Source organism: Nerophis ophidion, linkage group LG28 (assembly GCF_033978795.1).
Source record: "Nerophis ophidion isolate RoL-2023_Sa linkage group LG28, RoL_Noph_v1.0, whole genome shotgun sequence".
NCBI lineage: Eukaryota > Metazoa > Chordata > Actinopteri > Syngnathiformes > Syngnathidae > Nerophis > Nerophis ophidion.
Window position 1 is genome coordinate 13953429 of NC_084638.1, and position 23911 is coordinate 13977339.

The 23911-nt window shown below is 42.7% G+C and overlaps 1 protein-coding gene across 1 annotated transcript in view; it reads left to right on the plus strand.

The window, feature by feature from the left end:
- ccdc39 (coiled-coil domain containing 39) overlaps window positions 1-22090 on the plus strand; it is a 57523-nt gene extending 35433 nt beyond the window's left edge. Inside the window, exons 13-20 of the mRNA XM_061890335.1 lie at window positions 5413-5621; window positions 5682-5814; window positions 5880-6039; window positions 6120-6226; window positions 16578-16718; window positions 16807-16986; window positions 17090-17178; window positions 20575-22090. Coding sequence (XP_061746319.1) covers window positions 5413-5621; window positions 5682-5814; window positions 5880-6039; window positions 6120-6226; window positions 16578-16718; window positions 16807-16986; window positions 17090-17178; window positions 20575-20710 — 1155 coding nt within the window. The 3' untranslated portion in view covers window positions 20711-22090. The remainder of the gene's footprint in view (window positions 1-5412; window positions 5622-5681; window positions 5815-5879; window positions 6040-6119; window positions 6227-16577; window positions 16719-16806; window positions 16987-17089; window positions 17179-20574) is intronic.
- The last annotated feature ends 1821 nt before the right edge of the window (window positions 22091-23911 follow it).

The following is a 23911-nucleotide window of genomic DNA, read 5'->3' on the forward strand; positions in this document are numbered from 1 at the left end:
ATAACTTATTTCCGTGACTTTACTTTTGCACTCGCCTTCTTTTGTTTTTCTCCTCTCCTTGTGCATGCGCCTTCAGTTTCTATCACATATTATTATTTTACTACTTTACCGTTTGCCTCCGGTCTGCTGCATCTTGGAGTGACACTGCTGAAGCTGCTTTCAAGTCCAAATGTCCAAAAACAAAAATTCCTTTTATCTCCTACGAACATACTTGTTCTTTTACCGCGTTCCACGCCTATCACCTTGCCAGTCCCGTGCTGCGCAGAGGATTTTGTAAGATGTATTTTATTTTTAAACCCAGCTAATGCAAAAGTGCCAGAAAAAACTACACTCACCAAGTTTACTCTTAACACCATCAGGCAGTTTTGTGAGGATTTTGGAACCGCAATATAACGGTAAATATACAATACCGCTACATCCTTACTAAATTAAGATTTCTACATCAAAGATTTTAAGCTAGAAAAAGGTATTTTATTTTGAAAACAAGCATTATTAGGGCCCGAGCAGCAAAGGTCCTATTTTAGAGGTCCTGAAACTGAACTTAAAAAATTGGCTCACTAGCGCCCCCTTTAAAGTTGGAAAAATTGAGCCCCTTTCCCCAGATTCACGTATCATCACGAAAATTGCTGCAGACATCCCTGATTACAGGACACACGTAAAAGTCTCAAGAACCCGTATCTGAAAAGGAACAGGAAGTCGGGCATCTTGGTTTCCGTGGGCTATTTTAGTCGAAAAACAGGGGACGTGGGACGTACTTTAAACAAACTCATCCTAGGGACTTTGACGCCATAAAACCTGGCCGTGGCGTGGCGCCAAACTTTGATCCGATGGTTCGCCACAAAACACAAAAGTAATTCAGATCTTGATCTTGATTGACATGCTCTGATCTCCCCGAAATTTTTGATGACGGGTTTGGGATGTTGGGTGAGATTTAACTGAATGACTAATGTGGCACCAATAGATCCCCCTTGTGGTGGAAAACTATAACAGTAAAACTTATTTTTAGATGCTCCAATCTTTCAGAACTATTTTAATGAGTACAAGCGGGAGGCAACTGCATCCCCGCAGCGTCGCCAATATCGCCCTCTTGTGGTGGGAAGTGACAACAGTCATAAAAGTTCGTTACACATATTTCGATTTTCTTGAAAATTTGGGTGGCGGGTCAGGGCGCTTCGGCAAGGACTTGAACGTGAACCCTACCGTGCAAGCGGGGCGAAGGTCCGTTCAACGCTGCTCCCAGCTTTAATTCAACTTGCATTTCTTAAATGTTTAAGTTCTTAGAATGTTTTAGAATCTTTAAACCATTTTTATGTGGCGAAAAACCCAAATATCTTACAAAACCCCAAACCAGTGAAGTTGGCACATTAAGTAAATTGTAAATAAAAACAGAACAGAATCATTTGCAAATCCTTTGTAACCTATATTCAATTGAATACACTGCAAAGACAATATATTAAATGGTAGAAGTGAGAAACTTTTCTTATTTTTTTGCAAATATTAGCTCATTCGAAATTTGATGCCTGCAACATGTTTCAAAAAAGCTGGCACAAGTAGCAAAGAAGTTGAGGAATTCTCATCAAACACTTATATGGAACATCTCACAGGTGAACAGGCTAATTGGGAGCAGGTGGGTGCCATGTTTGGGTATGAAAGCAGCATCCGTGAAATGCTGAGTCATTCACGAAAAAGGATGGGGCGAGGGTCACCAATTTGTGAACAAATACGTGAGCAAATTGTTCAAAAACAACATTTCTCAACGAGCTATTGCAAGGAATTTACAGATTTCACCATCTATGGTCCGTAATATCATCAAAAGGCTCCGAGAATCTGGAGAAATCACTGCACGTAAGCGGCAAGGCTGAAAATCAACATTGAATGCCGGACCTTCGATCCCTCAGGCGGTACTGCATCAAAAACCAACATCTGTGTGTAAAGGAAATCACCACATGGGCTCAGGAAAACTTCAGAAAACCATTGTTTGTAACTACAGTTTGTCGCTACATCGTTAAGTGCAAGTTAAAACTCTACCATGCAACGTGAAAGCCATTCATCAACAACACCCAGAAACGGCGCCGGAAAATTGTTCTGCGTTCTGACAAGTCCACATTTTAAATTGTTTTTGGAAACGGTGCACGTTGTGTTCTCCAGACCAGAGAGGAAAATAACCAAATAACGCAAAGTTCAAAAGTCAGCATCTGTGATGGTATGGGGGTGTATTAGTGCCCAAGGCATGAGTAACTTACACATCTGTGAAGGCACCATCATACAGGTTTTGGAGCAACATATGTTGCCACCCAAGCAATGTCTTTTTTATGGACGCCCCTGCTTATTTCAGCCTAACAATGCCAAGCCATGTGTTACAACAGCGTGGCTTCGTAGTAAAAGACTGCGAGTACTGGACTGAAATGCTTGTAGTCCAGACCTGTCTCCCATTGAAAATGTGTGGCGCATTATGAAGTGTAAAATATGACAACGGAGACTTCGGACTGTTGTACATCAAACAAGAATGGGAAAGAATTCCACCTGAAAAGCTTCAAGAATTGGCTCCTCAGTTCCCAAACGTTTACTGAGTGTTGTTAAAAGTAAAGGCCATGTAACACAGTGGTAAAAATGCTCCTGTGCCAACTTTTTTGCAATGAGTTGCTGCCATTAAATTCAAGGTTAATGATTATTTGCGTAATAATATCTTTAAGAAGGGGGACCGGAGGGTGTGCTCCAACTATCGTGGGATAACACTCCTCAGCCTTACCGGTAAGGTTTATTCAGGTGTACTGGAGAGGAGGCTACGCCGGATAGTCGAACCTCGGATTCAGGAGGAACAGTGTGGTTTTCGTCCTGGTCGTGGAACTGTGGACCAGCTCTCTACTCTCCGCAGGGTTCTTGAGGGTGCATGGGAGTTTGCCCAACCAGTCTACATGTGCTTTGTGGACTTGGAGAAGGCATTCGACCGTGTCCCTCGGGAAGTCCTGTGGGGAGTGCTCAGAGAGTATGGGGTATCGGACTGTCTTATTGTGGCGGTCCGTTCCCTGTACGATCAGTGTCAGAGCTTGGTCCGCATTGCTGGCAGTAAGTCGAACACATTTCCAGTGAGGGTTGGACTCCGCCAAGGCTGTCCTTTGTCACCGATTCTGTTCATAACTTTTATGGACAGAATTTCTAGGCGCAGTCAAGGCGTTGAGGGATTCCGGTTTGGTGGCCGCAGGATTAGGTTTCTGCTTTTTGCAGATGATGTGGTCCTGATGGCTTCATCTGACCGGGATCTTCAGCTCTCACTGGATCGGTTCGCAGCCGAGTGTGAAGCGACCGGAATGAGAATCAGCACCTCCAAGTCCGAGTCCATGGTTCTCGCCCGGAAAAGGGTTGAATGCCATCTCCGGGTTGGGGAGGAGACCCTGCCCCAAGTGGAGGAGTTCAAGTACCTAGGAGTTTTGTTCACGAGTGAGGGAAGAGTGGGCTCGTGAGATCAACAGGCGGATCGGTGCGGCGGCTTCAGTAATGTGGACGTTGTACCGATCCGTTGTGGTGAAGAAGGAGCTGAGCCGGAAGGCAAAGCTCTCAATTTACCGGTCGATCTACGTTCCCATCCTCACCTATGGTCATGAGCTTTGGGTCATGACCGAAAGGATAAGATCACGGGTACAAGCGGCCGAAATGAGTTTCCTCCGCCGTGTGGCGGGGCTCTCCCTTAGAGATAGGGTGAGAAGCTCTGCCATCCGGGAGGAACTCAAAGTAAAGCCGCTGCTCCTTCACATCGAGAGGAGCCAGATGAGGTGGTTCGGGCATCTAGTCAGGATGCCACCCGAACGCCTCCCTAGGGAGGTGTTTAGGGCACGTCCAGCCGGTAGGAGGCTACGGGGAAGACCCAGGACACGTTGGGAAGACTATGTCTCCCGGCTGGCCTGGGAACGCCTCGGGATCCCCCGGGAAGAGCTAGACCAGGGGTGCCCATTACGTCGATCGCGAGCTACCAGTCGACCGCGGGGGGTGTGTCAGTCGATCTCCAGCCAGGCTTTTAAAAAAAATAGACCTAAAAATTAGTGATCATCAATCTCCACCAAGACGTCACTTAAATGACATTCACGGTACCGGAGGGTCTTGTGAGATGACGCTGGCTGCTGCAAGATCATTATTATGAAAATATGACCGAGAGGAAGGCGAGAAACACTTTTTATTTCAACAGACTCTCGCGCCGTACCTTCCGTCAAAACTCTAAAGGCCGACTGCACATTTCCTATCTTCACAATAAAAGCCCTGCTTCATGCTGCCTGCGCTAACTAAATACAGAGTCTCGGAAAACTGGCGTGCACAAGCGATCCCTCAGAAAGCTGGCGTGCACATCACTTGTGCACGCCAGCTTTCCGAGACTCTTATTTTGTCTTTGCAGTCATTTCAATTGAATAAAAGTTGAAAAGGATTTGCAAATTGATGTATTCTGTTTTTATTTACCATTTACACAATGTGCCAACTTCACTGGTTTGGGGTTTTGCCAGATTTATTTATTTAACCATCCATCCATCCATCCATCCATCATCTTCCGCTTATCTGAGGTCGGGTCGGGGGGGCAGCAGCCTAAGCAGGGAAACCCAGACTTCCCTCTCCCCAGCCACTTCGTCTAGCTCTTCCCGGGGGATCCCGAGGCGTTCCCAGGCCAGCCGGGAGACATAGTCTTCCCAACGTGTCCTGGGTCTTCCCCGTAGCCTCCTACCGGCTGGACGTGCCCTAAACACCTCCCTAGGGAGGCGTTCGGGTGGCATCCTGACTAGATGCCCGAACCACCTCATCTGGCTCCTCTCGATGTGAAGGAGCAGCGGCTTTACTTTGAGTTCCTCCCGGATGGCAGAGCTTCTCACCCTATCTCTAAGGGAGAGCCCCGCCACACGGCGGAGGAAACTCATTTCTGCCGCTTGTACCCGTGATCTTATCCTTTCGGTCATGACCCAAAGCTCATGACCATAGGTGAGGATGGGAACGTAGATCGACCGGTAAATTGAGAGCTTTGCCTTCCGGCTCAGCTCCTTCTTCACCACAACGGATCGGTACAACGTCCGCATTACTGAAGACGCCGCACCGATCCGCCTGTCTATCTCACGATCCACTCTTCCCCCACTCGTGAACAAGACTCGTAGGTACTTGAACTCCTCCACTTGGGGCAGGGTCTCCTCCCCAACCCGGAGATGGCACTCCACCCTTTTCCGGGCGAGAACCATGGACTCGGACTTGGAGGTTTATTTATTTATTTACTCTCTAAAAACAGTTTTTTCTGCACACGGTAATAGTTTACTAATATTTAAATAAGACATCCTCACTCAAGTTGATCCTTTAATCAGACTTATTTGACCTTCCAGTATTGGAAGACAGCCCTAGTTTTTACAGCTATCTCTGTGTCCACTACACTGCGTCCCCTCTGACCAGGAACTACTGGTAGAGCAAAACATCACCAAGCTCGAGGTGAAACGCAAGAGGGATCTTCTGTTCAACAAAGCCAACAGCATGGTGTCTTTGGAGAAAAGACAGCTGGACATGAAGAAAGCCATTTTGGAGAGGCAAGAGGAGATCAGCGTCTACAAACAAATGCTCATGAAGCAGCTGAGGACCACCGAGCAGGAGAGACAGAAAATCTGGTAAAACCCTTGCCGGTTATTTTTAACCAAATCTGTTTTCAAAGTACATGCTCTTCTCAGTGCTGAACTGAGTGGAAACCTGTCCAAGATTGAGGCCATGAAGAAACATTTCGAGGTCGTGACCTTTTCCATGGCAACACCCGGAGAGGATGAAGAGGATGCGGTGAAATCCCAAGCTCACTACATCGCCATGGTGAGAGGAGGACCGCTTAGAAGTCTTGAATCATTGTCCTCAACTAACCGCTTTTCCACTTCCAGGCTGGATTCGAGAGAGCAGAACTCCTCCATCAGGGAGAGCGTCTGAGCGCCAAAATCCGCAAGGCTGAGGAAGAAAATAAAGCTCTGGAGAACACCAACATGTTGTTCAGCCTCAGCAATACTGGATTCCTCACCGCAATCAACTCATCCAAAGAATCCAGTATGGGAACAGTCCTAATCAATGGTTTTGCACAAACCATGACCACTCGGGTTATTTTTTTTTTTACTTTTATACCACAGGTCCAGAATACCAAGAGAAATTCAAGATGGAGGAAGAGTTGCGTGTGGCTGAAGAGACACTCAAGAACAAGAAAAAACAAATCAAGGAGCTTCAGCAGGAACAACAGGTTAGAACGGGGGTTGGCAGCATGACACAAACCTTCCCAATTGTTAGAAACCGTTTAATACGCTTGTGTGTATTATAGCTGCGCGGATAGGCAATTATATCATCCGCAACCGCATCACCAAAGTCGTCATCCACCCAAACCAACATTTTATCAGGACCGTACCCGCCCGCTAACCGCCCGTTGAAATAAATCAGAGGTCGGCCGCCTTTACCACTCACAGAGCTATTTAAACCTGTTTCACAGAGTAATGAAGACAGTTGGAGCCGCTAACGTTCTCGCGACTATCCTATAGCGTTCATCCTGATGACAAGAATATGGGCGTGCTGTGAAGCCATTGCCTTTGACACCTTCAAAAACATGTCCAAACCGATTGTTGGTCCGGCAAAATGTCGTGTGCAGCTTCCGCAATTACACGTACAAGATTGAAAGGCATACTGGGTGACACAGAGTACACTGATGGTTGTGATATAAACAACTTTAACACTTACTAATATGCGCCACGCTGTGAAGCCACACAATACAAGATTGACAACCACATTTCGGGCGAACATCCTCACAGTAACACAACATGAACGCAACACCACAAATACCCAGAATCCTTTGTATCCGTGATATTTCCAGAGTATATTTTACACCCCCGCGCCCCCAACCCCGCCCACCTTACCGGCGCACGGGGGGGGGGGGGGGGGGCTGGTTTGCTGCTAGCGGGGTGTATAAAATAGTCAGGAAGTGTCATGAATACAAAGGATTCTGGGTATTTGTTGTGTTGTGTTTATGTTGTGTTACTGTGAGGATGTTCTCCCGAAATGTGTTTGTCGTTCTGAATTGGTGTGGCTTTACAGTGTGGCGCATATTACTGAGAGTGTTAAAATTGTTTATATCACAACCATTAGTGTACTCTGTGTCACACAGTATGCCTTGCAGTCGTGTGCGTGTCGCTGCAGAAGCCACACACAACATGATGCTGGACTGACAAGCAGATCGTACATGTTGTAGAAGGCGACAAAGCCAATGACTTCATAGCACACCCTAATACTTATTAACTGGGTGACTGCCGGTAGTCATTCAAGAGAATAATAGCGTCTCCTATTGTCTTCTTTGCTTTGTGACACGGGTCTTAAATGGCTCTTTGAATGGCAAAGGATACCGATTCCAGAACCATGTATATCAAATATTTCCGGATGGTTCAACCGCCAACCGCCCGAATCTAATTAAAATCTTTTTTTTCGTCATGTCAACCGCCCGACCCGCGGACTCCGCGGATGAGACCCCAAACCGCGCGTCTCTAGTGTGTATGCTTCACTGATGAGAGTATTTGGTGAACATCGTTTTCTCCTACTAATTGCGGCGGTTCCGGAACTCACCATAGTGTGGACTGTGATGCAACAGTTTGTTTACATGTCTCATTTTGTCCACCAAAAGTTTCATGCTGTGCGTGAAAGCACAAAAGTGCGCTTTGTTGATGTTATTGACTTGTTGAAGCTGATCAGGCAAACTTGGTCAGTGCATGGCTGCAAGCTAATCAATGCTAACATTCTATGTAGGCTAGCTCTATGTACATATTGCATCATTGTGACTCATTTGTAGGTATATTTGAGCTCATTTAATATCCTTTACTTTTATCCTCTTTCTGTATGATTTAGTTTTGCATGTCTCATGACACATTATCCGTATGAAATATTGGCTGCGTTGTTGTTCCAGACCACAGCAAATATTACCAAAGATTGTTATAAATCTATTTAAATAAGACGGTCGGCAGTTTCCTTTAACTTGGACACACACATTCCTTGACTGCACTTAAATGTAGAATATATGTAGAATATATTTATACTATTCATATATTATATATATAATATGTTTTATAATATTTATTATTATTATTGTCTATTGTGAGCGAACTGTGGTGCTGAATTCCCCCCCGGGATCAATAAAATATTTTCTATTCTATTCTATTGATGAACTAAAAAATGTCTTACGTTACAATCATGCTGTGTCAGATGTTTTGGAATATTATTCTGTGATATCTGCACCTAAAGAAATGCGAGCACATCAGTTTACAAATTGCTCAGTGGCCTAGTGGTTAGAGTGTCCACTCTGACATTGGTAGGTCGTGAGTTCAAATCCCAGTCAAGTCATACCAAAAACTTGACTTGACTTGACTTCCCTCCCTGTTTGGCACTCAGCATCAAGGGGTTGAAATTGGGGATAAATCGCCGCAATTCCAATAATATTAATCCACTGTTACAATCGGCCCCCGGAAAGCAGCCATACTATAATTGCGATGTGGCCCTCTGTCAAAGCAACATTGACATCTCTGCACTAGTTTCAGGCAAGTCGTTGTACATTTATTAAAGAGTACATTCTATACATACTGTCACTTAAAATCCAACCTAGTTATTGACAATATGGTGCTCTAAGTAACTGATTACTTAATTTAGCTGCAGCATAAATTGTTCTAACCCATGAGTCTGCAACCCAAAACGTTGAAAAAGCCATATTGGTGTCAAATAGTGTTGGTGACGAACCCCAAAATGCAGAGAAGGCGGCAGGCATTGTGTAAGAAAACATGATTTAATACAACACTAAAACAGGAACAAACAAAAGGCGCAGACGAGGCGGATAACAAACTTAGCTATGAACAAAAACACTTACTGTGTCACAAAGGGACTATGGCAGAGTGAACAGAAGTAGTCACAGCTACAACGATACAGGTAGTGGTGACGTCGACACGACAATAATCCAGCACCGAATTGGAGGACAAAGCAGGTGTAAATAAGAGTGGGCTGATTGACACCAGGTGTGGCCGGGTGCCAATCAGCCACAGCTGAGGGGAAACAGCGCTCAGGGAGAAAAACAGGAAACAGACAGAACAAGAGCACTGACATGAAACAAATATAGGGAAAACTAAAACATGGCCACATTGTCAGGGACAAGCCTGACAATTGGACCAAAAATACAAAAAGCAAACCTGTCTGGAGTCGCAAAAAAATGAAAAAGCCGTAGATAAATCTTATAATTTATAATTTAATTATATATTATTATAATTAATATAATTTAACGACACAGGAGGTCCTTCATACCGACAGCCATCAGACTGTATCATGCATATGTTCCTTGACTGCACTTAAATGTAGAATATATGTAGAATATATTCATCCATCCATCCATTTTCTACCGCTTATTCCCTTTCGGGGTCGCGGGGGGCGCTGGCGCCTATCTCAGCTACAATCGGGCGGAAGGCGGGGTACACCCTGGACAAGTCGCCACCTCATCGCAGGGCCAACACAGATAGACAGACAACATTCACACTCACATTCACACACTAGGGCCAGTTTAGTGTTGCCAATCAACCTATCCCCAGGTGCATGTCTTTGGAGGTGGGAGGAAGCCGGAGTACCCGGAGGGAACCCACGCATTCACGGGGAGAACATGCAAACTCCACACAGAAAGATCCCGAGCCTGGATTTGAACCCAGGACTGCAGGACCTTCGTATTGTGAGGCAGACGCACTAACCCCTCTGCCACCGTGAAGCCCGAATATATCATATTATTCATATTTTATATATTATTTATAAAATATATATTATTACTTATTATTGTCTATTGTGAGCAAACTGTGGTGCTGAATTTCCTCCAGGGATCAATAAAGTACTTTCCATTCTATTCTATTCTATTCTAATGAAGGCAACGCATGGAGTAACTGTCTATATTAGCTATAGTAACCTACTATCAAAATACTATTCTACCCTGTCCCCTCAGGCAGGGGACTACGGTCCATCCAGACCCACACCCCCCGCCACCTGAACAGTTTTTTCCCCTCGGCCATCAGGCACATGAACAATAACGAGATCTGATAGCTCAGTTACAGCTTATTTCATTACCTATTCTGTGTTATCAATCAATCAATCAATCAATCAATCAATGTTTATTTATATAGCCCCAAATCACAAATATCTCAAAGGACTGCACAAATCATTACGACTACAACATCCTCGGAAGAACCCACAAAAGGGCAAGGAAAACTCACACCCAGCGGGCAGGGAGAATTCACATCCAGTGGGACGCAAGTGACAATGCTGACTATGAGAAACCTTGGAGAGGACCTCAGATGTGGGCAACCCCCCCCCCCCCCCCCCCCCCCCCTCTAGGGGACCGAAAGCAATGGATGTCGAGCGGGTCTAATATGGTACTGTGAAAGTTCAATCCATAGTGGCTCCAACACAGCCGCGAGAGTACAGTTGAAGCGGATCCAAGACAGCAGCGAGGGTCCCGTCCACAGGAAACCATCCCAAGCGGAGGCGGATCAGCAGCGTAGAGATGTCCCCAACCGATACACAGGCGAGCGGTCCATCCTGGGTCCCGACGAGCGGTCCATCCTGGGTCTCGACTCTGGACAGCCAGTACTTCATCCATGGTCATCGGACCGGATCCCCTCAAGGGAGGGGGGGACATAGGAGAAAGAAAAGAAGCGGCAGATCAACTGGTCTAAAAAGGAGGTCTATTTAAAGGCTAGAGTATACAGATGAGTTTTAAGGTGAGACTTAAATGCTTCTACTGAGGTGGCATCTCGAACTGTTACCGGGAGGGCATTCCAGAGTACTGGAGCCCGAACGGAAAACGCTCTATAGCCCGCAGACTTTTTTTGGGCTCTAGGAATCACTAATAAGCCGGAGTATTTTGAACGCAGATTTCTTGCCGGGACATATGGTACAATACAATCGGCAAGATAGGCTGGAGCTAGACCGTGTAGTATTTTATACGTAAGTAGTAAAACCTTAAAGTCACATCTTAAGTGCACAGGAAGCCAGTGCAGGTGAGCCAGTACAGGCGTAATGTGATCAAACTTTCTTGTTCTTGTCAAAAGTCTAGCAGCCGCATTGTGTACCAACTGTAATCTTTTAATGCTAGACATGGGGAGACCCGAAAATAATGCGTTACAGTAATCGAGACGAGACGTAACAAACGCATGGATAATGATCTCGGTGTCTTTAGTGGACAAAGTGGAGCGAATTTTAGCGATATTACCGAGATGAAAGAAGGCCGTTTTTTTTTTTTTTACTTTGCTTCTTATAACTTTCAGAAAGACTATTTTAAAGAAAAAATAAAACCTCAAAAATTGTCACGCCTGTAAGTTTATGTTTTGGTTTTGGTCAGGTTATGTTTAGTTTTTTGGACATTTTAGTTCTGTCTTTTCACTTCCTGGTTTGTTTTGTTACCATAGCTACTCATTAGTTTACTTACCCTAGTCACGCCCCGATCATCAGCCTCTCACACCTGTTTCTCATTACCACTGCTACTATTTAAGGATTTTACTTTCTGTCCATCAGTCTGGGATCTTCACACTCGCACACACGCTACCCATGCTGCACCTCATTCACACCCTCGATTATCTGCTTCATGCCTTGCAATGCTGTCCATTTTGTCCACGTAAGTTTTTGTTATTCATGCCACTGCGCAAGAGTTTTTTGTTTCATGTTCGTAGTTTATAGCCTTTGTGCTAGTCTTTTGTTTCATAGCCCAGTTTTTTGTACCGCCATTGTGCGCGCTTTTTGTTGGTTCCTGTTTTTAGTTTTAGTGTTAAAATAAAGATGTCTTTACCTTCACGCCGTTTCCACTCCATTCGCTTTGCACCTCGGGAAAACAAACCAAGATCAAGTTCAAGCCTGACAAAAATGATTTTAAGATTTTTAAACACATATACCATTTTACCTTTTAAATTCCTTCCTCTTCTTTCCTGAAAATTTAAATCAATGTTCAAGTAAATTTATTTTTTTATTGTAAAGAATAAATACATTTTAATTTAATTCTTCATTTTAGCTTCTTTTTTTTCGACGAAGAATATTTGTGAAATATTTTTTCAAACTTATTATGATTAAAACACTTTTAAATTATTGAGGCAAATCTAGAAAATCTGTAGAATCAAATTTAAACCTTGTTTCAAAGTCTTTTGAACTTCTTTTAAATTTTTTGCTCTGGAAAATCTAGAAGAAATAATGATTTGTCTTTGTTAGAAATATAGTTTGGTCCAATTTGTTATATATTCTAACAAAGTACAGAGTGGATTTTAACACATTTAAAACATGTCATCAAAATATTAAAATTAATTTTAATCAGGAAAATTTACTAATGATGTTCCATAATTTTTTTTTTTAATTTTTTCCAAGAGATTAAAATTAGCTAGTTTTTCTCTTCTTTTTTTCGGCAGAATTTTGAATTTTAAAGAGTCGAAATTGAAGATAAACTTTGTTTCAAAATTACATTTTCATTTTTTTTCGTGTTGTCTTCTCTTTTAAACCGTTCAATTAAGTGTTTTTTTCATCATTTATTCTCTAAAAAAAAACTTCCGTATAAGGAAAAAAAATGTACGACGTAATGACAGACAGAAATACCCCCCTTTTTTTATATATATTTATCTGTATCTATATTTATTTAATGTGATAAATAATTAAGATGATCAGTGTTTCCACAAAGATAAATATCATTAATTATTAATAATAACATTGAGTTAAAGGTAAATTGAGCAAATTGTCTATTTCTGGCAATTTATTTAAGTGTGTATCAAACTGGCAGCTCTTCTTATTAATCAGTACCCAAGAAGTAGCTCTTTTTTTCAAAAAGGTTGGTGACCTCTGCTCTACAGTATTGGGACAGTATTGGCGATGCTAAAAGATTTGACACTTTTCAAGATCATTGAATTTTGTGGATTTGCCTTTGATTTATTGATAGTGATTATGATTAGAATAGAACTAGGATTCTAAGTTTAAACATTTCTAAACAACCAAATAAATCTCAAAGACAGTATTTACTCATTTTTTTACACATTTCATCATCCATGTGAAATTATTTGTATGCTATTTTTTTTCAACTACTTAGTTGATGCACGTTTTGTCCCGGAAACAATACATTATTTAATAAATTATGTGTGCAATTTTAAAAAGCAATTTTAACATTGTTATATCAATCAATTAATAGATGTCACGGTTGGTAAAACTGGTGCAGCAAAATGCAAAAAAGACAAGCTGAATTAAAGTTCAAGGGGATAGCAGGTCCATTCTATGTGTCATACTTGATCATTTCGCGATATTGCCATATTTTTGCTGAAAGGGTTTAGTAGAGAACATCCACGATAAAGTTCGCAACTTTTGGTCGCTAATAAAAAAGCCTTGCCTTTACCGAAAGTAGCAGACGATGTGCGCGTGACGTCACAGGTTGTGGAGTTCCTCACATCCTCACATTGTTTTACAATCATAGCCAGCAGCAGCTAGAGCTATTCGGACCGAGAAAACGACAATTTCCCCATTAATTTGAGCGAGGATGAAAGATTTGATGGATGAGGAAATTTAGAGTGAAGGATTATGAAAAAAAAAAAGGCGATTGCAGTGGGAGCGATTCAGATGTTATTAGACATATTTACAAGGATAATTCTGGAAAATCTCTTATCTGCCTATTGTGTTGCTAGTGTTTTAGTGAGATTAAATAGTACCTGAAAGTCGGAGGGGTGTGGCTACGGGTGTGTTGACGCCAGAGTCTCAGAGGGAAGTCACGGCAGCTGCAGCAGTATGGAGCATCCGCTGATGTCTCCGGTAAGAGGCGACTTATTACCACAATTTTCTCACCGAAAACTGTCGGTTGATCGCGCTGATCCACAGTAAAGCTTCATCTTCGGGAATTTTAAACAAGGAAACACTGGCTAAAAGGCTAAAAGCTTCCCACCTCCATCTTTCTACTTTGACTTCTCCATTATTAATTCAACAAATTGCAAACGATTCAGCAACACAGATGTCCAGAATACTGTGTAATTATGCGATTAAAGCAGACTACTTATGACTTGGATCGGGCTGGAAAATAATGTCCGCTACATACGCGTCATCATATCGCGACGTTTTCAACACGACACTTAGCGGGAAATTTAAAATTGCAATTTAGTAAACTAAAAAGGCCGTATTGGCATGTGTTGCAATGTTAATATTTCATCATTGATATATAAACTATCAGACTGCGTGGTCGGTAGTAGTGGGTTTCTGTAGGCCTTGAAGGCGGAGGAAAACGGGTAAGACGAGGAGCCATAACACAAAAATGGCAGATTCGCAAGAATATCAAAAGTGCGAGAATTTGAGGACAAACTGGCGAGAAGCTTTACCACATGTAGAAAGGTAAACCATCTGGCGATTGCACCAAGTGAAGTCCAAATATTTGTAGGCTGCAGGTGACGAGTTGATGGCAGGCAGGTGAGTGATTAGGGAGAGCTGCCCCATAACCTCCCCCCCATAAAAAACCCCAACAGTACTGTTTTTCCATTTACCGTCATTCGTTGTAAAAAAAAAAAAAAAAAAATCACTATTCTATTGCAACATTTCTGTAAATGCAAAGTTTTTACTCTAAAATCCACAGTGTACTTAAAACAATTTATATAATTTATCATGAAATCCAGAGGTATATTCATACTTCATATTCATATTTACTGTTACGAGCGACCCTCTGATGGCAGCCATTAAGTTAAAGTACCAATGATTGTTACACACACACTAGGTGTGGTGGAATTATTCTCTGCATTTGACCCATCACCCTTGATCACCCCCTGGGAGGTGAGGGGAGCAGTGGTCAGCAGCGGTGGCCGCGCCCGGGAATCATTTTTGATGATTTAAACCCACAGTTTCAACCCTTGATGCTGGGACGTAATGGGTCCCATTTTTTTAGTCTTTAGTATGACTCGGCCGGGGTTTGAACTCACAACCTACCGATCTCAGTGTGGACACTCTAACCCATGGGTGTCAAACTCTGGCCCGCGGCCGTGTAATTTCATCTGGCCCTTGAGGCAATGTCATATTAACATTAGATCTGGCCTGCCGGTACTATACAGCGGCGGTGCCGCTATAACACCGCATTCACCGCTAATACTCATACATGCCGACCCTCCGGATTTTCCCGCGAGACTCCCGAAGTTCAGTGCCCCTCCCGAAAATCTCCCAGGACAACCATTCTCCGGAATTTCTCCCGCTTTCCACTCGGACAACAATATTGGGGGCGTCACGTCCGCTTTTCCTCTATACAAACAGCGTGCCGACCCAGTCACATAATGTAAGCGGCTCGTAAATGAATGCAAGGCATACTTAGTCAACAGCCATACGGGTCACACTGAGGGTGGCCGTATGAACAACTTTAACACTGTTACAAATGTGCGTCACACTGTGAACCCTCACCAAACAAGAATGACAAACACATTTCGGGAGAACCTCTGCACCGTAACACAACATAAACACGACAGAACAAATACCCAGAACCCTTTGCAGCGCTAACTCTTCCAGGAAGCTACAATATACATCCCCTGCTACCACCAACCCCACCCACCTCATTGTTATTTAATTTTCAAATGTATTAGCCTGTGGAAAAAGTTAATGGTGATATTTACTTTAGAAGGCTGCAAAAAGAAAACAGGCATTACATTTTTTATTTAAATTTTATTTCATATACAAATGTGTGTCACACTGTGAACCCACACCAAACAAAAATGACAAACACATTTCGGGAGAACATCTGCACTGTAACACAACATAAACACGACAGAACAAATACCCAGAACCCTTTGCAGCACTAACTCTTCCAGGACGCTACAATATGCACCCCATGATACCACCAACCCCGCCCACCTCATTGTTATTTAATTTTCAAATGTATTAGCCTGTGGAAAAAGTTAATGTTGATATTTACTTTAGAAGGCTGCAAAAAGAAAACAGGCCTTACATTTTTTATTCAAATTTTATTTCATATACAAATGTGCGTCACACTGTGAACCCACACCAAACAAGAATGACAAACACATTTCGGGAGAACATCTGCACCATAACACAACATAAACACGACAGAAAAAAATACCCAGAACCCTTTGCAGCACTAACTCTTCCAGGACGCTACAATATACACCCCCGCTACCACCAACCCCGCCCACCTCATTGTTATTTAATTTTCAAATGTATTAGCCTGTGGAAAAAGTTAATGTTGATATTTAACTCAGAAGGCTGCAAAATAGAAAAGAGGCATTCAATGTTTATTAAAATTTTATTTGATATGCCATTGATATTTTTTCATTATCATTATTTGAAACTCGATAATTTTAAAAGTTATATAAGCCTTGCTTGTTTAATATTCAATGCAAAACTTGTTTGGGTGCCTATTAAAAGGTTCATTTGTTCAACCTCGGCCCACGGCTTTGTTCAGTTTTAAATTTTGGCCCACTCTGTATTTGAGTTTGACACCCGTGCTCTAACCACTAGGCCACTGAGTTGGTAATAACTGCCACTTGGCCCTCAAAGAAAACCAGTTTTTCATCCCTGCTCTACGTCCTTTTGTCCAGGACATGAACAATACTTTGGAAGATCTGCAACAAGCTAAACAGCTTGAGAACAACAAAATTGAACACACAAAGTCCCTCCTCTGCAAACTGAATAAAGAGCTTGCTTCCCAGCAGGAAAAGATTCAAAGGGCCGTCAAACAGGTTTGATTTTGTTATGGCGCAACACGCAAAACCTTCTTTTACAGATACATATATATATATATATATATATATTTTTTTTTGCTACCAGTGTTCCAAACTGACGCGAAAGATCCGCTCATCCAGAAACACCAATTCAGAGACATTTGAGGAGAAGGACGTCAGGCTGAAGCTGCTAAAAGACTTTAACAAGAGTATCAACAAGATGCTCCATGACGCCATCCAGGACCAACCTGACCTCAGGTCAATACTGGAGAAATACTTTACTCAGGTCGGCAGCCATTCAGTCATACTGAATAACTCTTTATAGAATTTATAAATTTTACTTTCAACAAAATCCTTCGATTTATTGTGGAATTTTCTTCCTTTCTCAGGCCAACCTCTCTTTCCCGTCTCCTTCCTCCACTCCCGGCATCCACCGGAGCTTCAAAACAAACTCAGCTCGCAGCTCTGTCTCTCCCAGGTAAATTCAAATCTTTCTGGGATGGCAACATGATGGCTCCAAAACCTGTATGTACCTTTCAGCATTAATGGTGCCTTCACAGATGTGTAAGTTACCCATGCCTTGGGCACTAATACACCCCCATACCATCACAGATGCTGGCTTTTGAACTTTGCGCCTATAACATTCCGGATTGGTTCTTTTCGTCTTTGGTCCGAAGGGCAGGACGTCCACAGTTTCCAAAAACAATTTGAAATGTGGACTCGTCAGACTACAGAACACTTTACCATTTTGCATCAGTCCATCTTAAATGGGCTCGGGCTCAACGAAGCCGGCGGCGTTTCTGGGTGTTGTTGATAAATGGCTTTTGCTTTGCATACTATAGTTTTACAGATGTAGCGACAAACTGACAGACAAAACATGTATGTACCTTTCAGCATTAATGGTGCCTTCACAGATGTGTAAGTTACCCATGCCTTGGGCACTAATACACCCCCATACCATCAAAGATGCTGGCTTTTGAACTTTGCACCTATAACATTCCGGATTGGTTCTTTTCCTCTTTGGTCCGAAGGGCAGGACGTCCACAGTTTCCAAAAACAATTTGAAATGTAGACTCGTCAGACTACAGAACACTTTACCATTTTGCATCAGTCCATCTTAAATGGGCTCGGGCTCAGCGAAGCCGGCGGCGTTTCTGGGTGTTGTTGATAAATGGCTTTGGTTTTGCATAGTAGAGTTTTACAGATGTAGCGACAAACTGACAGACAAAACATGTATGTACCTTTCAGCATTAATGGTGCCTTCACAGATGTGTAAGTTACCCATGCCTTGGGCACTAATACACCCCCATACCATCACAGATGCTGGCTTTTGAACTTTGCGCCTATAACATTCCGGATTGGTTCTTTTCCTCTTTGGTCCGAAGGGCACGACGTCCACAGTTTCCAAAAACAATTTGAAATGTAGACTCGTCAGACTACAGAACACTTTCCCATTTTGCATCAGTCCATCTTAAATGGGCTCTGGCTCAACGAAGCCGGCGGCGTTTCTGGGTGTTGTTGATAAATGGCTTTGGCTTTGCATAGTAGAGTTTTACAGATGTAGCGACAAACTGACAGTGGTTTTGTGAAGTGTTCCTGAGCCCATGTGATGATATCCTTTACACACTGATGTTTTGATGCAGTGCCTCCTGAAGGATCGAAGGTCACGGGCATTAAATGTTGATTTTCAGCCCTGCTGTTTACATGCAGTGATTTATCCAGATTCTCTGAACCTTAGGACTGTAGATTGTGAAATCTCTAAATTCCTTGCAATAGCTGGTAGAGAAATGTTTTTAAAGTGTTCGACAACTTGCCCGCGCATTTGCTCACAAAGTGGTGACCCTCGCCCCATCTTTGATTGTGAATGACTAAGCCATCCATCCATCTTCTTCTGCTTATCCCAGGTCGGGTCGCGGGGGCAGCAGCCTAAGCAGGGAAGCCCAGACCTTCCTCTCCCCAGCCACTTTGTCCAGCTCTTCCCAGGTGATCCCGAAGCGTTCCCAGGCCAGCCGGGAGACATAGTCTTCCCAACGTGTCCTGGGTCTTCTCCGTGGCCTCCTATCGGTTGGACGTGCCCTAAACACCTCCCTAGGGAGGCGTTCGGGGGGCATCCTGACCAGATGCGCGAACCACCTCATCTGGCTCCTCTCGATGGTCCGCTCGCTGCACGTTTCCAGTGAGGGTTGGACTCCGCCAAGGCTGTCCTTTGTCCCCGATTCTGTTCATAACTTTTATGGACAGAATTTCTAGGCGCAGCAAAGGCGTTGAGGGGTTCCAGTTTGGTGGCCACAGGATTAGGTCTCTGCTTTTTGCAGATGATGTGGTCCTGATGGCTTCATCTGACCGGGATCTTCACCTCTCACTGGATCGGTTTGCAGCCAAGTGTGAAGCGACCGGAATGAGAATCAGCACCTCCAAGTCCGAGTCCATGGTTCTTGCCTGGAAAAGGGTGGAGTGCCACCTCCGGGTTGGGGAGGAGACCCTGCCCCAAGTGGAGGAGTTCAAGTACCTGGGAGTCTTGTTCAAGAGTGAGGGAAGAGTGGATCGTGAGATCGACAGGCGGATCGGTGCGGCGTTTTCAGTAATCCGGACGCTGTATCGATCCATTGTGGTGAAGAAGGAGCTGAGCCGGAAGGCAAAGCTCTCAATTTACCGGTCGATCTACGTTCCCATCCTCACCTATGGTCATGAGCTTTGGGTCATGACCGAAAGGATAAGATCACGGGTACAAGCGGCCGAAATGAGTTTCCTCCACCGTGTGGCGGGGCTCTCCCTTAGAGATAGGGTGAGCAGCTCTGTCATCCGGGCGGAACTCAAAGTAAAGCCGCTGCTTTACTTTGAGGTGGTTCGGGCATCTGGTCAGGATGCCACCCGAACGCCTCCCTAGGGAGGTGTTTAGGGCACGTCCAACCGGTAGGAGGCCACGGGGAAGACTATGTCTTCTGGCTGGCCTGGGAACGCCTCGGGATCCCCCAGGAAAAGATAGACGAAGTGGCTGAGGAGAGGGAAGTCTGGGCTTCCCTGCTTAGGCAGCTGCCCCCGCGACCCGACCTCGGATAAGCGGAAGAAGATGGATGAATGGATGGATGACTTAGTTGTGATTTCCCACTGCATGAAAGTTTCAAATGAACATCTATTAATGCAGTATGAACAAGAATGTTTTAATATAGACACAGAATCATAATTCTGCTGTGATTATATGCATCAAGTGCTAAGGCAAAATATCGAGATAGACATCGTGTATCGTGACATGGGCTAAAAATATTGAGGTATTAAAAAAAGGCCATATCGCCCAGCCCTACATCAGAGTCAAATATTTTGTCATTTTACGCGTTTTACCAATTAATGTTTTAACATTAACATGTTAGCTGTCTATCTGTGTTGGCCCTGCGATGAGGTGGCGACTTGTCCAGGGTGTACCCTGCCTTCCGCCCGATTGTAGCTGAGATAGGCGCCAGCGCCCCCCGCGACCCCCAAAGGGAATAAGCGGTAGAAAATTGAAGGATGGATGTTAGCTTTTATTGCTCATTTGACCAGTATACAGAGAGTCATATTTTGTTACTTCACTCATGCTAGCTCTTTAGCAACATTTTACGACGATACACTTCAGAGTTAAAAAATATGTCATTTCGAGTATGCTAACTATTAGCATTAGCATGCTAGCTTTTTTTTTTGGCTCATTTGACAGGTCAAGAATCATGTTTTGTTACTTGACACTCCCCGGCTAGCGTGCTAACTATTAGCATTTCAGTTTGGTTTTCAGAATTCACACGCAATTTCTACAGATTTTTTTTTTTTTTTTTTGTCACATTTTGCGACTTTAGCTGATGTTTTGTGTGCTGTAAATCGTATTATTCTTGACCTTGTGTTACAGGTCTCTTGCATCCTCAGCCAGCAGTTCCAGAACTTCTGCCTCTCAGTCCACCCGACTGAACACTGTGGTCCTGGGATGCGATCTGCCTCTCCCCACCTCTCCTGTTTCGACCAACCGCACCTTAAAGAGTCCATGAGGGGCTGTTTTTACCAAAAGAACACTAAAATTGGGACAGGAAGTGTTTCTTTTGTCAAGCATGTACTCGGCGATCGTGGATTTAGGGAAATACAAACAGCCACATACACAACATAAACATATTTAAATATACTGTTCAGTCGAAAAGGCATACATATGGGCTCATTCGTCGCGGTTTACCTGATACATGAAACGTGACGAATTGTAGTGATTGCAATATCCACTTTAGCCAGCAGATGGCAGTAGAGTGTCGAGTACCTTAAAATGTGTTTTGTTGTGATTCCGTCAATGTTGTGTGGTGAGTGGCGCTTTCCATAATGTTCAGCAGACTACTTTACAAAATGATTAACCCACCCTCTTCCTCTTACGCAAGATACAGCCAGGAACGGAGTAATATGAATCTCTTCCCTGCTGTAAGTAGCCTCGAATTTTAACTTTTTTAGGTCAAGGCAAGTGTTGCCTTAAAAGAGGGCTCATATTTTAGAGCACCAAGGCAAGATAGAAGGGCACGAAGACAAACACCATTTTTTTTTCAAGGCTACTGCTTATCCCTTTCGGGGTCGTGGGGGGTGCTGGAGCCTATCTCAGCTACAACCGAGCGGAAGGCGGCGTACCCTGGATAAGCCTCAGGGCCAGAACAGATAGACAGACCACATTCACTACGACTACGAAATCCTCGGAAGAACCCACATAAGGGCAGGGAAAACTCACACCCAGTGGGACGCCAGTGACAATGATGACTATGAGAAACCTTGGAGGACCTCAAATGTGGGCAACCCCCCCCTCCCTCTAGGGGACCAAAAGCAATGGATGTCAAGCGGGTCTAACATGATACTGTGAAAGTTCAATCCATAATGGATCCAACACAGCCGCAGAGTTCATTTCAAAGTGGATCCAAGACAGCAGCGAGAGTCCCGTCCACAGGAAACCATCCCAAGCGGAGGCAGATCAGCAGCGAGCGGTCCATCCTGGGTCTCGACTCTGGACAGCCAGTACTTCACTTCATCCATGGTCATCGGACCGTTGCCCCTCCACAATGGAGGGGGGGACAGAGAAGAAAAAGAAAAGAAGCGGCAGATCAACTGATCCAAAAAGGATGTCTATTTAAAGGCTAGAGTATACAAATGAGTTTTAAGGTGAGACTTAAATGCTTCTACTGAGGTAGCATCTCGAACTGTTACCGGGAGGGCATTCCAGAGTACTGGAGCCCGAACGGAAAACGCTCTATAGCCCGCAGACTTTTTTTGGGGGCTTTAGGAATCACTAATAAGCCGGATAGTGCTCGATACCGCAATATGTATGTGTGGGAAAAATCACAAGACTACTTCATCTCTACAGAACTGTTTCATGAGGGGTTCCCTCAATCATCAGGAGGGGTATATATATGTGTGTATATGTATGAATGTGTATATATATATATATATATATATATATATATATATATATATATATATATATATATATATATATATATATATATATATATATACATTTTGTAAATTTCAAAACCTACCTTTACTTATAATAAAGAGAACGTGTTGAATAGAAATACATGGAGTATGCAGTGATGAAAGAATATGAGGTGAAAAGTAACAAATGAATAGAAAAACACCCCAAAATATATCAGATTGGTGGCGGTACAATATCTAATAATAGCAACAGTCCAAGTAGTTTCTGGGGCGTGTTATCAAGTGTTTGTGTGGGGAAGAAACAACAGCTTGTTCATTGCATGATTAAAAAATGACAAAAACATGTGGTATCAATGAAGTTGTTCAGTTTCATTGCTGAAATAAGTAAAACAGTTCTCTCTTCTGCACTTTAATTACAAAAATAACACACTTTGTGTTAACAATACAATAGCTATCATAACCTTTTTTTTTTGTAGTTTTTGGTATGCAAAGCAAACTTGGAAGGAAAACAGGAAGTAGTATTGCATCAACTGACCACTAGGGAGTGCAACCATCAAAGGTACAGTATCCTTGGTTTTTGTGCAACAATATCTGATCTACTAATTGATTTTATGAAGTATATTATATTTTCCTCAGTCTCATCAGTTCCCAAACGTTTACTGAGTGTTGTTTAAAGAAAAGGCCGTGTAACACAGTGGTAAAAATGCCCCTGTGCCAACTTTTTTGCAATGTGTTGCTGCCTTTAAATTCTAAGTCAATGATTACTTGCAAAAAATACTTTTTTCAGTTAGAACATTGAATATCTTGCATTTGCAGTCTATTCAATTGAATATAAGTTGAAAAGGATTTGCAAATCATCGTATCCACGACCCCGGATGGGACAAGCGGTAGAAAATGGATGGATGTTTTCTGTTTTTTTTACGCTTTACACAACGTACCAAATTTACTGGTTTTGAGTTTTGTAAAAAAAAAAAAAAAGTGGAATAAAAAAGTAAACAGGTGAAATGTAACAAGAAAAAATGACAATGTTGACTCTAATTACACAAAGCTGCCATGCAGGAAGTTTTTGTTTTCTCTTTAAATCAGTTATTGTTCAAAAAATTAAAATAAAATAATATTGCTTCAAAATCATCGTTGTCATGAGTAACAGACCTACTCAAGGCATATTACAGTCATATAATAAAGTTAAAAAGCTATTATCAATGTATAGATCTGATGTGGATCTACAGGCTAAACTGTTAAATAAAACATATTGATATAGGACTTCCCGCGACCCAGAGAGGGACAAGCGGTAGAAAAATGGATGGATATATGAGTTCTTTTTTTAAAACACGTTTTTAATCCCCAATAATTTTTGTAGGATTTCATTTATTTTGAATTGTCTTTACTCAAAAAATAACATTAAATGTATTAATCATTATGAATTATTAACACATTTAAGCCTCCACTTCACATGAAATATTCTACTTTGACATTGTCGAGGTCAAAATATTGCATAATTTGTGTTTTTGACATAAAAAAACAGGGTTTTCTTTGACCAAATAGGCATAAAGTATATATTTTGACAGATAGACTTGAAGTTGATCTAAGGATTTAAGTGTTGAATAATAATAATGATATTAAAATAATAATTTTTGTAAAAATATATGACTTATTTTAAAAAAAAATTATGACTGACACCCTTCTGGGTCCCTGGGACCAAACTTGAGGGGAGCTCTAAAGGTTAAAAAAAAAAAATCTGTATACTGTACTGGTCTTTTAAAATTAAAAAATAATTTTACAGTGTGTTGTCC